We start from the raw sequence: 15507 nt of genomic DNA, 5'->3' as shown, positions 1-15507 counted from the left end.
GGAGAATATGGGGTCTGCATCCCACTGCTCTCCTGCTTCTTCAGGGATTCTCTGTTTTGTTCCCTGTCATGGCAGTCATCGGTTGTAGCCAGGCACCATCTAGTTATTCTGGTCTCAGGCTGATGTAGTCACTGATTTATGGGGCCCATTCTGACTCTGGGGCTCATAATTACCTCTTGTGTTTGGTGTTCTTCATTCTTCTTTGTTCCAGGTGGCTTGAGACCAATTGATGCATCTTAGATGGCCACTTGCTAACATTTAAGACCCCAGACACCACTCTCCAAAATGGGATGAAGAATATTTCCTTAATAGATTTTATTATGCCAATTAACCTAGATGTTCCCTGAAACCATGGTCCCCAAACCCCCATTCCTGCTATGCTAGCCTTCGAAGCATTCGATTTATTCAGGAAACTTCTTTGCTTTTGGTTTAGTCCAGATGGGCAGACCTCTCCTGTATTGTGTGTTGTCCTTCCCTTCGCCTATATTAGTTCTTGTGTGCTATCTAAATAGTGAATCCTCTTCTTTCTCTCTCTCCCTCCTCCCCTCATAACCATCAAAGAATATTTTCTTCTCTGTTTAAACTGTTGCTTGAGTTCTTATAATAGTGGTCTCATACGTTATTTTTCTTTTTGCAACTGAGTAATTTCACTCAGCATAATGCCTTCCAGATTCCTCCATGTTATGAAATGTTTCAGAGATTCATCATTGTTCTTTATCGATGCATGGTATTCCATTGCGTGAATATACCATAATTTATTTATCCATTCATCCATTGATGGGCAACTTGGTTGCTTCCATCTTTTTGCTATTGTAAACAGTGCTGCAATGAACATGGGTGTGCATATATCTGTTTGTGTGATTGCTCTTATTTCTCTAGGATATATTCCAAGGAGTGGGATTGCTGGATTGTATGGTCGTTCTATTTTTAGCTTTTTAAGGAAGCGCCAAATCGATTTCCAAAATGGTTGCACCATTTTACATTCCCACCAACAATGTATAAGTGTCCCAGTCTCTCCACAACCTCTCCAACATTTATTATTTTGTGTTTTTTGGATTAATGTCAGCCCTGTTTGAGTGAGATGGAATCTCATTGTATTTTTGATTTGCATTTCTCTAATGGCTAATGATCGTGAGCATTTTCTCATGTATCCGTTAGCCACATGAATGTCTTCTTTAGCGAAGTGCCTGTTCATATCCTTTGCTCATATTTTAAATTGGGTTATTTGACTTTTTGTAGTTGAGTTTTTGCAGTATCATGTAGATTTTAGAGACCAGACCCTGATGGGAAATATCATAGCTAAAAACTTTTTCCCAGTCTGTAGGGGCTTGTTTTACTCTTTTGGTGAAGTCTTTGGATGAGAACAGGTATTTGATTTTTAGGAGCTCCCAGTTATCTAGTTTCTTTCCTGGTGTATGTGCATTTTTAGTAATGCTTTGCATACTGTTTATGCCGTATATTAGGGCTCCTAGTGTTGTCCGTATTTTTTCTTCCATGATCTTTATTGTTTTAAATTTTATATTTAGGTCTTTGATCTCTTTTTAGTTAGTTTTTGTGCATGGTGTGAGGTATGGGTCTTGTTTCATTTTTTTGCAGGTGGATATCCAGTTCTGTCAACACCATTTGTTGAAGAGACTGTCTTTTCCCCATTTAACTGACTTTGGGCCTTTGTCAAATATCAGCTGCTAATATGTGGATGGATTTATGTTTGAATTCTCAATTCTGTTCCTTTGGTCTATGTATCTGTTGTTTTACCACTACCAGTCTGTTTTGACTATTGTGGTGGTATAATAGGTTCTAAAATCAGGTAGTGTGAGGCCTCCCACTTTGTTCTTCTTTTTCAATAATGCTTTACTTAGCTGGGGCCTCTTTCCCTTCCATATGCGGTTAGTAATTTGTTTTTCTGTTTCATTAAAAAATGTTGGATTTTGGATCAGAATTGCATTGTATATAGAGATCGTTTTTGGTAGAATAGACCTTTTTACAATGCTAAGTCTTCCTATCCATGGGCAAGGTATGTTTTTCCACTTATGTAGGTCTCTTTTTGGTTCTTGCTGTTGTGTCTTGTTTTCTTTGTTTAGGTCTTTTACGTCTCTGGTTAGGTTTATTCCTAAGTATTTTATCTTCTTGGGGGCTGTTGTAAATGGTGTTGATTTGGTGATTTCCTCTTCAATGTCCTTTTTGTTGGTGTAGAGGAATCCAACTGATTTTGGTATGTTTATTTTGTATCCTGTTACTCTGCTGCACTCTTCTATTAGTTTCCGTAGATTTCTTGAGGATTCCTTAGTGTTTTCTGTATATAAGATCATGTCATCTGCAAATAGGGATACTTTTACTTCTTCCTTACCAATCTGGATGCCCTCTATTTCTTTATCTAGCCTAATTGCTCTGGCTAGGGCCTCCAGCAGAATGTTGAATAAAAGTGGTGTTAAAGGGCATTCTTTCTAAACCAAAAGCAAAGATGTTTCCTGAATAAGCTGAAAACTTCAAAGGCCAGCATAGCAGGATGGGGGTTTTGGAGGCATAGTTTCAGGGGACATCTAAGCAAATTGGCATAATAAAATCTATTAAGAAAACATTCTGCATCCCACTTTGGAGAGTGGCATCTGGGGTCTTAAACGCTAGCAAGCAGCCATCTAAGGTACGTTAATTGGTCTCAACCCACCTGGAGCAAAGGAAAAATGAAGAACACCAAAGACACAAGGTAACTATGAGCCAAAGAAGCAGAAAGGGCCATGTAAAGCAGAAACTACATTAGCCTGAGACCAGAAGAACTTGATGGTTCCTGGCTACAACCAATGACTGCCATGATAGGGAACACAACAGAGAACCCTTGAGGGAGCGGGAGAGAAGTGGGATACAGGTCCCAAATTTTTATAAAAAGACCACATTTAATATCTAACTGAGACTGGAAGGACCCTGGAGGTCATGGTCCCGAGACCTTCCGTTAGCTCAACACAGGAGCCATTTGCAAAGCCATCTCTTCAGACAAGGATTGGACTGTTCTATGGGATAGACAATGATACTGGTAAAGAATGAGCTTCTTGGATCAAGTAGACACATAAGACTATGACTATGGTGGCATCTCCTGTCTGAAGGGGAGATGAGACGGTACAGGGGGTCAAAAGCTGGCCAAATGGACATGAAAAGAGAGTGGAGGAAAGGAGTGTGCTGTCTTATTAGGGGGAGAGCAATTAGGAGTATATAGTAAGGTCTTTATAAATTTTTGTATAAATTTTTGTATGAGAGTCTGACTTGATTTCTAAACTTTCCCTTAAAGCACAATAAAAATTAAAAAAAGAAAAAAAAAGTGCATCCTTGTCTGGTTCCTGATCTCAAGGGGAATGCTTTTAGACTCTGCATTTAGGATGATGTTGGTTGACGGCTTTGTATAAATGCTTTTTATTATGTTGTGGAATTTTCCTTCTAATCATATTTTGCTGGTTTTTTATTGTGAATGGGTGTTGAAGTTTGTCAAATGCCCTTTCTGCATCAATTGATAAGATCATGTGGTTCTTGACTTTTGTTTTATTCATATGATGATTACATTAATTGTTTTTCTAGTGTTGAGCCATCCCTGCATACCTGGTATGAATCCCACTTGGTCATGGCAAATTTTTTTTTGATTTTTTTTTGATAGCCAAAATTCTACTGGCTAGAATTTTGTTGAGGATTTTTGCTTCTAAGTTCATAAGGGATATAGGTTTGTAATTTTCTTTTTTTGTGGTGTCTTTACCTGGTTTTGGTATCAGGGATATGCTGGCTTCATAGAATGCATTTGGGAGCATTCCATCCTTTTCTATGCTCTGGAATACCTTTCGTAGTAGTGGTGTTAACTCTCCTCTGAAAGTTTGATAGAACTCTCCAGTGAAGCTGTCCAGGACAGGGATTTTTTTTCTGGGAGTTTTTAATTACCTTTCAATGTCTTCTTGTGTCGTGGGTTTATTTAGTTGTTCTACCTTTGTTTGTGTTAGTTTAGGTAGGTAGTAAGCTTCGAGAAATTCATCCATTTTTTTTTTCTAGGTTTTCAAAAGGAACAAATCTTTGAAATCAGCATACCACAGAGAAGTGACACCCAAAATTTGATGAAATCTTCCCTCAAGGCATTTTTGGATTTCTATGGGGTCCACTTGATGGTAATGGGTTTGGTTTTCCTTTTTTAACTGTTCATGGAGCCCTGGTGGTGTAATGGTTAAGAGCTTGGCTGATAACATAAAGGTCAGTGATTCGAATCCACTAGCTGCTACTTGGAAACCCTATGGGGCAGTTCTACTCTGACCTCTGGGATTGCATGAGTTGGAATCAACTCAATGAGTTTGGGTTTGTTTGTTTGTTTTGTTTGTTTTTTGAAGCTGTTAATATGCAAGATGAGACTTCAAAAAATCTAACAGAAAACAGAAACCGAGAGTCTGAAGAGATAAGCAGAGATTTCAGGAGTCACAGGGTGAAATAGGAGTCAGGGCACACTAAACAGGAGCGGCCCTGCTACACAGAACAGGCTTCAGTTGAGATCGTGGGAAGGCCATTTTCCTGAGTAAGGGCCATATCCCAGGAGAAAGATCAAAATTGATATGGACCATCTTTATAATGCATAAAAATAACTTTTAAGTGGGATTAAAACTATCTACCTCTACTCTATCTACCTGCTAAAAGAAAACCTTTTCTTGGTTGGGTTACTACACACAATGTCTGTGGAATTTTTTAAATGCAATATCCTGCATTCAAAAAAAAAAAAAAAATGAGGCATGCTAAGAAATAGCACTAAATGCTCAAAAACCCAGAGAAGAAAGAACCAGTAGAAGCAGACTCACAAGTGACTAAGGTTTTGAATCAATACTAAGATGAACAATTACATGAATGACACCAGTTTTTTTTCTTTTTTAAATCTGAAAAAGAGGTTAAATATGAGTTTAATATTGCTCAAGGGTCTTTTTGATTAGCACTGTTTTTTGTATTCCCAGAAATTTGCCAGGGCTCTTTTCATATCTTTGTTCCTAAGACTGTATATCACTGGGTTAAGGAGTGGGGTCATGACAGAATAAAATAGGGTCACAATTTTCTGCATTCCGTCTTCTTCCTGAGATGATAGACTCCCATACATGACCAGTACTGAGCCATAGAAAAGTGAAACCACAGCCAGATGAGACCCACAGGTAGAGAAGTCTTTTCTTTTCCCAGCTGCTGAGGGGACTCTTAGTACAGCTCTTAGGATGAGGGTGTAGGACCCCATGATGAAAAGAAACAGAATAATGAGGGGCAGAGGACTTAAAGTGGAGAAGACAAGCTCCATCACAGGAGCTCTTTTGCAAGTGAGTGCTAGAAGAGGACCTGGGTCACATAGGAAGTGGTCAATAATCCTGGATCCACAAAAGGACATTTGGGAAATGATGATAATAGGAAACAAAAACCAGAGGAAACCAAATATCCAGCAACTGACCACAAGATTGGTGCAGAGACATCCAGTCATAATGGTTGGATAGTGTAGAGGCTGGCAGATTGCAAGGTATCGATCAAACGCCATAACTGCCAAGAAAAAGCTTTCCGTAGAACCCAGGGAGAAGAAAAAGTAGAATTGGAGAAAGCACCCAGAGAAGGAGATGACTTTGGTCTCAGAAAGGAAATTGGCCAACATGTTGGGCACAGTGGAGGTGACATAGCAGATCTCCAGGAAGGAGAAGTTGGCGAGTAGGATGTACATGGGAGTGTGGAGTCTCTGATCCCAGCGCACAGCACAGATGATGGAACTGTTCCCCACAATGGTCATGAGGTAGACAACAGAGAAGAGGACAAAGAGGAGGATCTGACCCTCCCTGGGGCAAGGGAAGCCCAGGAGGATGAAGCCAGTGATGGTCTTGGAGTTGTTGGGGGTGTTAAAGATTTTCATGTGTCTGTGAGCTGTAAAAGACCAACAAATACAGAATAAGAATGTAAAAACATATAGGTACCCAGGGAGGTAGGGCCAAGATGGCAGACTAGGTAGACGCTACCTCGGATCCCTCTTGCAACAAAGACTCGGAACAACAAGTGAATCAATCACATACATAACACTCTACGAACCCTGAACAACAAACACAGATTTAGAGATGGAGAACGAACAAATATGGGGAAGCAGCGACTGTTTTCGGAGCCTGGAGCCAGCGTCCCAGTCAGGTAACCTTGGCGCCGGGCTTAGGTCTGGGCCCAGGGGAGCTGAACTCAAAATCTCATGACAGCGCAAACAAGGGGAGCAGCCCTACCCCCCTGAACTCACCCCGGGAGGGGGCCCAGCTGGTCCACGTGGGCTGCGTGGTGACGCAGCTGGTGGGAGAAATCCCCAGAAAGCAGTGACCGGTTTTGGAGCCGGGAGTGCAGCGTCCCAGCAGGGGAACCTTGACGCTGGGCTTTAGACTGGCAGCGGAGGATCTGACCGCGGCTTCAGCGGGCCAGACACTTGGGGGCAATCTCCACACAGCCAGCACACATAGGCGACACGCCCCTCAGGAATCTCAGATAAAATAGTCATTCCAAGCAAGATAAGTAACTTTGGCTACATTCCGAGGTGCTACTCTCCTATTTCTCTGAACCCTCCCCCACCCTTCCCAGGCGGTTTCATTAACATTGGAATTTCCTGAGCCAGAAGGAGAACGACTCTGGCTTCACGACGGCTTTGCTTCCCCCCCCCTTTTTTTTTTTGGTCTTTTCCTAACCCATTCTTCCGGCCTGAGAGAAGGAACCACAAAAAACTCAGGGACCAAAAATCCATCCCTAATTGGACTGAAAACACAGAACCAGCTACCGCCAAGCATATATGATCCAAATCTCGGACTTTCATCCTTACAGGGAACAAGGTGGTGGTTATAATCCAAAGGCAGTTCTGATAGGGATCTGACTGCATTTTTTTTTTAGCAGATTTTCTGGAAAAACAAGTTTCCCAGGTCTGATATCTCTGCTTATTCAACAGAGCCCTAACTGACGCACAACAGGGAACTGAGGGCTGAAGCTCCCCCCAGACCACCTAGCCTCTTGCCTTAGGGGTCTAAGGAGGGTGACATCTACAAATCAGTAGAGGTACTTGCATTGGGGGCCTAAGGTACAGCTGCAGTGCCCTCCCACCAAGGTGCTATAGAAATAGAGACACACCTACCTCACTGACACTTGGGGGAAGCCTGTCAGCATCCTGCCCCCCCTGGAGGGTGAACCCCAGCTGCTACTAGAATCTGGTGCACACAACTGTCACCACTACTTCCCAAGGTGGATAGGTGTTAGGGTGCAGCACACACTTGATGACCCAAAATCAGATTCTACTCAAGAATAGTGAATAGACTCAGGCATATATATCTGGCAACAGCCCAAACCAGCTAGTAATAGGTCATAAGTAAGTCAAGGGCTACAACAAACAAGACAGCACAATCTAGTAGCCCATTCAAGTATATTGAAAGAAAACAAAACAAGATAAGACTCAGTGAGCAATTATAGAATAAACCACTTTATATCTGAGTGATGGCTCGGAGACAGCAGTCCATATCAAACCACATAAAGAAGCAGACCATGACAGCTTCTCCAACCCCCCAAACAAAAGAATCAAAATCTTTCCCAAATGAAGATACACTCCTGGAATTATCAGATACAGAATATAAAAAACTAATTTACAGAATGCTTCAAGACATCAGAAATGAAATAAGGCCAACTGCAGAAAAAGCCAAGGAACACACTGATAAAACAGTTGAAGAACTCAAAAAAGATTATTCAAGAACATAGTGGAAAAATTAATAAGTTGCAAGAATCCATAGAGAGACAGCATGCAGAAATCCAAAATATTAACAATAAAATTACAGAATTAGACAACGCAATAGGAAGTCAGAGGAGCAGACTCGAGCAATTAGAATGCAGAGTGGGAAATCTGGAGGACCAGGGAATTAACACCAAAATAGCTGAAAAAAATTCAGATAAAAGAATTACAAAAAAATGAAGAAACCCTGAGAATCACGTGGGACTCTTATCAAGAAGGATAACTTGCATGTGATTGGAGTCCCAGAACAGGGAGGGAGGACAGAAAACACAGAGACAATAGTTGAAGATCTGCTGACAGAAAACTTCCCGGACATCATGAAGGATGAAAGGATATCCATCCAAGATGCTCATCGAACCCCATTTAAGATTGATCCAAAAAGAAAAACACCAAGATATATTATCATCAAACTTGCCAAAACCAAAGATAAACAGAAAATTTTAAAAGCAGCCAGGGAGAAAAGAGAGGTCTCCTTCAAGGGAGAATCAATAAGAACAAGTTCAGACTACTCAGCAGAAACCATGCAGGCAAGAAGGCAATGGGATGACATATACAGAGCACTGAAGGAGAAAAACTGCCAGCCAAGGATCATATATCCAGCAAAACTCTCTCTGAAATATGAAGGTGAAATTAAGATATTTACAGATAAACACAACCTTAGAGAATTTGCAAAAACCAAACCAAAGCTACAAGAAATACTAAAGGGTATTGTTTGGTCAGAAAACCAATAATATCAGATACCAGCACAACACAAGGTCACAGAACAGAACATCCTGATATCAACTCAAAGAGGGAAATCACAAAAACAAATTAAGATTAATTAAAAAAAATGCTCATAACAGGGAATCACTGAAGTCAATATGTAAAATAATAATAAATTAATAATCAAAAAGTGGGACTAAATACAGGTGGCATAGAACTGCCATATGCAGAGTGATACAAGGCGGTATAGAACAATACAAGTTAGGTTTTTACTTAGAAAAATAGGGGTAAATATTAAGGTAACAACAAAGAGGTATAACAACTCCATAACTCAAGATAAAAACCAAGAAAAATATAACGACTCAACAAACATAAAGGCAAACACTACAAAAATGAAGATCTCACAATTTACTAAGAAAAACGTCTCAGCACAAAAAAGTAAGTGGAAAAATAAAATTGTCAACAACACACATAAAAAGGCATCAAAATGACAACACTAAACATTTATCTATAATTACGCTGAATGTAAGTGGACTAAATGCACCAATAAAGAGACAGAGAGTCTCGGACTGGATAAAGAAACACGATCCGTCTATATGCTGCCTACAAGAGACACACATTAGACTTAGAGACACAAACAAACTAAAACTCAAAGGATGGAAAAAAATATATCAAGCAAACAATAAGCAAAAAAAGAAGAGGAGTAGCAATATTAATTTCTGACAAAATAGACTTTAGACTTAAATCCACCACAAAGGATAAAGAAGGACACTACAGAATGATAAAAGGGACAATTGATCAGGAAGACATAATCATATTAAATATTTATGCACCCAATGACAGGGCTGCAAGGTACATAAATCAAATTTTAACAGAACTGAAAAGTGAGATAGACACCTCCACAATTATAGTAGGAGACTTCAACACATCACTTTCGGAGAAGGACAGGACATCCAGTAAGAAGCTCTATAGAGACACGGAAGACCTAATTACAACAATCAACCAACCTGACCTCATTGACTTATACAGAACTCTCCACCCAACTGCTGCAAAGTATACTTTTTTTTCTAGCGCACATGGAACATTCTCTAGAATAGACCACATATTAGGTCATAAAACAAACCTTTGCAGAATCCAAAACACCGAAATATTACAAAGCATCTTCTCAGACCACAAGGCAATGAAACTAGAAATCAATAACAGAAAAACTAGGGAAAAGAAATCAAATACTTGGAAACTGAACAATACCCTCCTGAAAAAAGGCTGGGTTATAGAAGACATCAAGGAGGGAATAAGGAAATTCATAGAATGCAACAAGAATGAAAATACTTCCTATCAAAACTTCTGGGACACAGCAAAAGCAGTGCTCAGAGGCCAATTTATATCGATAAATGCACACATACAAAAAGAAGAAAGAGCCAAACTCAGAGAACTGTCCCTACAACTTGAACAAATAGAAAGTGAGCAACAAAAGAATCCATCAGGCACCAGAAGAAAACACATAATAAAAATTAGAGCTGAACTAAATGAATTAGAGAACAGAAAAACAATTGAAAGAATTAACAAAGCCAAAAGCTGGTTCTTTGAAAAAATTAACAAAATTGATAAACCATTGGCTAGACTGACCAAAGAAATACAGGAAAGGAAACAAATAACCCGAATAAGAAATGGGAAGGGCCGCATCACAACAGACCCAACTGAAATTAAAAGAATCATATCAGATTATTACGAAAAATTGTACTCTAACAAATTTGCAAACCTAGAAGAAATGGATGAATTCCTGGAAAAACACTACCTACCTAAACTAACACATTCAAAAGTAGAACAACTAAATAGACCCATAACAAAAAAAGAGATTGAAACGGTAATCAAAAAACTCCCCCCCAAAAAAAAAGCCCTGGCCTGGATGGCTTCACTGCAGAGTTCTACCAAACTTTCAGAGAAGAGTTAACACCACTACTACTAAAGTTATTTCAAGGCATAGAAAATGACGGAATACTACCCAACTCATTCTATGAAGCCACCATCTCCCTGATACCAAAACCAGGTAAAGACATTACAAAAAAAGAAAATTACAGACCTATATCCCTCATGAACATAGATGCAAAAATCCTCAACAAAATTCTAGACAATAGAATTCAACAACATATCAAAAATTAATTCACCCCGACCAAGTGGGATTTATACCAGGTATGCAATTTTTTTTTTTTAATGCAAGGCTTGTTTAATATTAGAAAAACCATTAATGTAATCCACCACATAAATAAAACAAAAGACAAAAACCACATGATCTTATCAATTGATGCAGAAAAAGCATTTGACAAAGTCCAACACCCATTTATGATAAAAACTCTCACCAAAATAGGAATTGAAGGAAAATTCCTCAACATAATAAAGGGCATGTATGCAAAGCCAACAGCCAACATCACTCTAAATGGAGAGAACCTGAAAGCATTTCCCTTGAGAACGGGAACCAGACAAGGATGCCCTTTATCACCGCTCTTTTTCAACATTGTGCTAGAAGTCCTAGCCAGAGGAATTAGGCTAGACAAAGAAATAAAGGGCATCCGGAATTACCTCTATTTGCAGATGACATGATCTTTTACACACAACACCCTAAGGAATCTTCCAGAAAACTACTGAAACTAATAGAAGAGTTTGGCAGAGTCTCAGGTTATGAGATAAATATACAAAAATCACTTGGATTCCTCTACATCAACAAAAAGAACATAAAAGAGGAAATAACCAAATCAATACCATTGACAGTAGCCCGCAAGAAGATAAAATACTTAGGAATAAATCTTACCAAGGATGTAAAAGACCTATACAAAGAAAACTACAAAGCTCTACTACAAGAAATTAAAAAGGACATACTCAAGTGGAAAAACATACCTTGCTCATGGATAGGAAGACTTAACATAGTAAAAATGTCTATTCTACCAAAAGCCATCTATACATACAATGCACTTCTGATCCAAATTCCAATGTCATTTTTTAAGGTGATAGAGAAACAAATCACCAACTTCATATGGAAGGGAAAGAAGCCTCGGATGAGCAAAGCATTACTGAAAAAGAAGAAGAAAGTGGGAGGCCTCACTCTACCTGATTTCAGAACATATTATACAGCCACAGTAGTCAAAACAGCCTGGTATTGGTACAACAACAGGCACATAGACCAGTGGAACAGAATTGAGAACCCAGATATAAATCCATCCACATATGAGCAGCTGATATTTGACAAAGGACCAGTGTCAGTTAATTGGGGAAAAGATAGTCTTTTTAACAAATGGTGCTGGCATAACCGGATACCCATTTGCAAGAAAATGAAACAGGACCCATCCCTCACACCAAGCACAAAAACTAACTCCAAGTGGATCAAAGACCTAAACATAAAGACAAAAACGATAAAGATCATGGAAGAAAAAATAGGGACAACATTCGGAGCCCTAATACAAGGCATAAACAGAATACAAAACATTACCAAAAATGACGAAGAGAAACCAGATAACTGGGAGCTCCTAAAAATCAAACACCTATGCTCATCTAAAGACTTCACCAAAAGAGTAAAAAGACCACCTACAAACTGGGAAAGAATTTTCAGCTATGACATCTCTGACCAGCACCTGATCTCTAAAATCTGTATGATTCTGTCAAAACTCAACCACAAAAAGACAAACAATCCAATCAAGAAGTGGGCAAAGGATATGAACACACACTTCACTGAAGAAGATAGATACATGAGAAAATGCTTTCAGTCATTAGCCATTAGAGAAATGCAAATTGAAACCACGATGAGATTCCATCTCACTCCAACAAGGCTGGCATTAATCCAAAAAACACAAAATAATAAATGTTGGAGAGGCTGCGGAGAGATTGGAACTCTTATACACTGCTGTTGGGAATGTCAAATGGTACAATCACTTTGGAAATCTATCTGGCGTTATCTTAAACAGTTAGATATAGAACTACCATACAACCCAGAAATCCCACTCCTAGGAATATACCCTAGAGATACAAGAGCCTTCACACAAACAGATATATGCACATCCATGTTTATTGCAGCTCTGTTTACAATAGCAAAAAGCTGGAAGCAACCAAGGTGTCCATCAACGGATGAATGGCTAAATAAATTGTGGTATATTCACACAATGGAATACTACGCATCGATAAAGAACAGTGACGAATCTGTGAAACATTTCATAACATGGAGGAACCTGGAAGGCATTATGCTGAGCGAAATGAGTCAGAGGCAAAAGGACAAATATTGTATAGGACCACTATTATAAGATCTTGAGAAATAGTATAAACTGAGAAGAACACATACTTTTGTGGTTACGAGGGGGGGAGGGAGGGAGAGAGGGAGAGGGTTTTTTACTGATTAATTAGTAGATAAGAACTGCTTTAGGTGAAGGGAAAGACAACACTCAATACATGGAAGGTCAGCTCAATTGGATTGGACCAAAAGCAAAGAAGTTTCCGGGATAAAATGAATGCTTCAAAGGTCAGCGGAGCAAGGGCGGGTGTCCGGGGACCATGGTTTAAGGGGACTTCTAAGTCAATTGGCAAAATAATTCTATTATGAAAACATTCTGCATCCCACTTTGAAATGTGGCATCTGGGGTCTTAAATGCTAACATGCGGCCATCTAAGATGCATCATTTGGTCTCAACCCACCTGGAGCAAAGGAGAATGAAGAACACCAAGGTCGCAGGACGACTAAGAGCCCAAGAGACAGAAAGGGCCACATGAACCAGAGACCTACATCATCCTGAGGCCAGAAGAACTAGTTGGTGCTCGGCCACAATCGATGACTGCCCTGACAGGGAGCACAACAGAGAACCCCTGAGGGAGCAAGAGATCAGTGGGATGCAGACCCCAAATTCTCATAAAAAGACCAGACTTAATGGTCTGACTGAGACTAGAGGAATCCCGGCGGTCATGGTCCCCAAACCTTCTGTTGGCACAGGACAGGAACCATCCCCGAAGACAACTCTTTAGACATGAAAGGGACTGGACAGTGGGTAGGAGAGAGATGCTGATGAACAGTGAGCTAATTATATTAGGTGGACAATTGAGACTGTGTTGGCATCTCCTGTCTGGAGGGGGGATGGGAGGATAGAGAGAGTTGGAAGCTGGCAAAATTGTCACGAAAGGAGAGACTGGAAGGGCTGACTCATTAGGGGGAGAGCAAGTGGGAGTACGGAGTAAGATGTATATAAACTTATATGTGACAGTCTGACTTGATTTGTAAACATTCACTTGAAGCTCAATAAAAGTTAATAAAAAAAAAATATAGGTACCCAGGTTTATATTTGAAGCATCTTGGGAAAGAAAATAAAGACTTAATTATCAATTGCTATTCTTTTTCTTTAATAGTGAAGTATTGCCCTGGCTTGCTTTTTTGCTTTCATTCACATTTTCACTGTGGGCTCAAGTAAACCTTTGGTCAGAACTGATAAGGTCTTGAAGTAGAGTGTTGTAGAGGTATTTATATTAGACTTACACTTAGAGGACTACATATATATTTCACCTGACAATGTTGAATTTTACCTGAATCCTGTTATCCTAGAAAACACCCGTGGTTAAAGAAATCCCTTTGCTCTTTGTGTTCAGGAAAATGGCTCACTGCAATTAATAATCCTTCTTCATATGACTTAGATATGACTCATGGATGCTCACTTGTGTGTCTATGACAACGTCAGACATAGATCTTCGAAATTCATTTTTTTGCCTCATAATTACTTAACTGAGCTTATGAACTACTTGTTCCCACTGATCAATCAGAAATGAAATACTTGTTAAAGAAACTTTGGTTAAGCTTCTCCTATCTACACTGCCTCCACCCTAGTTCAAATCGTCTTTTTTTCCCATGGATCACTGTGATGGTGTCTTAATTGGGTCCTTCCTTACCTCACAACAGACTGCCCTCCATGCCAGAGCCCAAGTGACTCTTTAAACAAAGAAAATCAGATCATTCCCTTCTGTTGTGCATAGACTTTAGGTAGCTTCCGAATTCTCTTGGAATAAAATAAAATCTCTAAAACCCCCCAAAATTGGTTTTTGATTTGGTCCCTCTAAACACCTCCACAATAATTCCATAATAAACATCTCCATAACAAATTATGGATGACATTGCAATGAATGGGAATTGCAGAATATTTAATTATTCTCGTGTAAAGCCTTTAAACAGACCAAGAGGCAGTTGTTCTAACAGAAGAATGTGATACTGCATGGTTTAAAATTAGAAAAGGTGTGTGCCAGGGTTGTATCTTTTCACCATACTTATTGTATCTGCATGCTGAGCAGATAATTCAAGAAACTGTACTATATGAAGAAGAACATGGCATCAGGTTTGGAGGAAGACTCGCTAACAACCTGCAATATGCAGATAACACAAACTTGATTGCTGAAAGTGAAGAGAACTTGAATCACTTACTGATGAAGATCAAAGACTACAGCCTTAGTATGGATAACAAATCAATAATAATAATAATAAACCAAAATCCTCACAACTAGACTAATAAGCAACATCATAAGTGGAGAAAATATTGAAGTTGTAAATGATTTCATTTAACTCGAATTCACAATCAGTGCCTACGGAAGCAGCAGTCAAGAAATCAAATGACATATTGCATTGTGCAAATCTGCTGTAAAAGACTTCTTTAAAGTGTTATAAAGCAAAGGTGTTATCTTGAGGACCAAGGTGTGTCTAACACCAAGCCATGGTATTTTCAATCACCTTATATGTATGTGAAAGCTGGACAATGAGTAAAGAAGATCAAGAAGAAATGATGCCTTTAATGTTGGTGTTGGTGAAGCATATTGAATATGCTATGGCCTGTCAAGAGAACAAACAAATCTGTATAGCCAGAATGCACCTTAGAAGCCAGGATGGTTAGACTTCGTCTCATGTAGTTTGGACATGTCATCATGGAGAATAAGTCTCTGGAGAAAAACATCATGCTTGGCAAAGTAGAGAGTCAGTGAAAAAGGGGAAGACCCTCAAAGAGGTCGATTGACACAGTGACTGCAACAAT

The 15507-nt window shown here is 39.4% G+C and overlaps 1 protein-coding gene across 1 annotated transcript; it reads right to left on the bottom strand.

Annotated features, from left to right (window-relative positions):
• Positions 1–4936: 4936 nt before the first annotated feature.
• LOC126084586 (olfactory receptor 11G2-like) lies at positions 4937–13804 on the bottom strand. Its single transcript, XM_049899180.1, has 3 exons — positions 13771–13804; positions 7086–7127; positions 4937–5904 (listed from the first exon to the last, which is right to left on the bottom strand). Exon 3 carries the CDS (start codon positions 5882–5884, stop codon positions 4937–4939), a length of 948 nt encoding a protein of 315 aa, XP_049755137.1. The 5' UTR covers positions 5885–5904; positions 7086–7127; positions 13771–13804.
• Positions 13805–15507: the final 1703 nt, after the last annotated feature.

The sequence above is a fragment of the Elephas maximus genome, chromosome 10 (genome assembly GCF_024166365.1).
Source record: "Elephas maximus indicus isolate mEleMax1 chromosome 10, mEleMax1 primary haplotype, whole genome shotgun sequence".
Classification (NCBI taxonomy): Eukaryota; Metazoa; Chordata; class Mammalia; order Proboscidea; family Elephantidae; genus Elephas; species Elephas maximus.
Note: the sequence above shows the minus strand (reverse complement) of the source record. Positions and strands in the feature narration are given on the sequence as shown.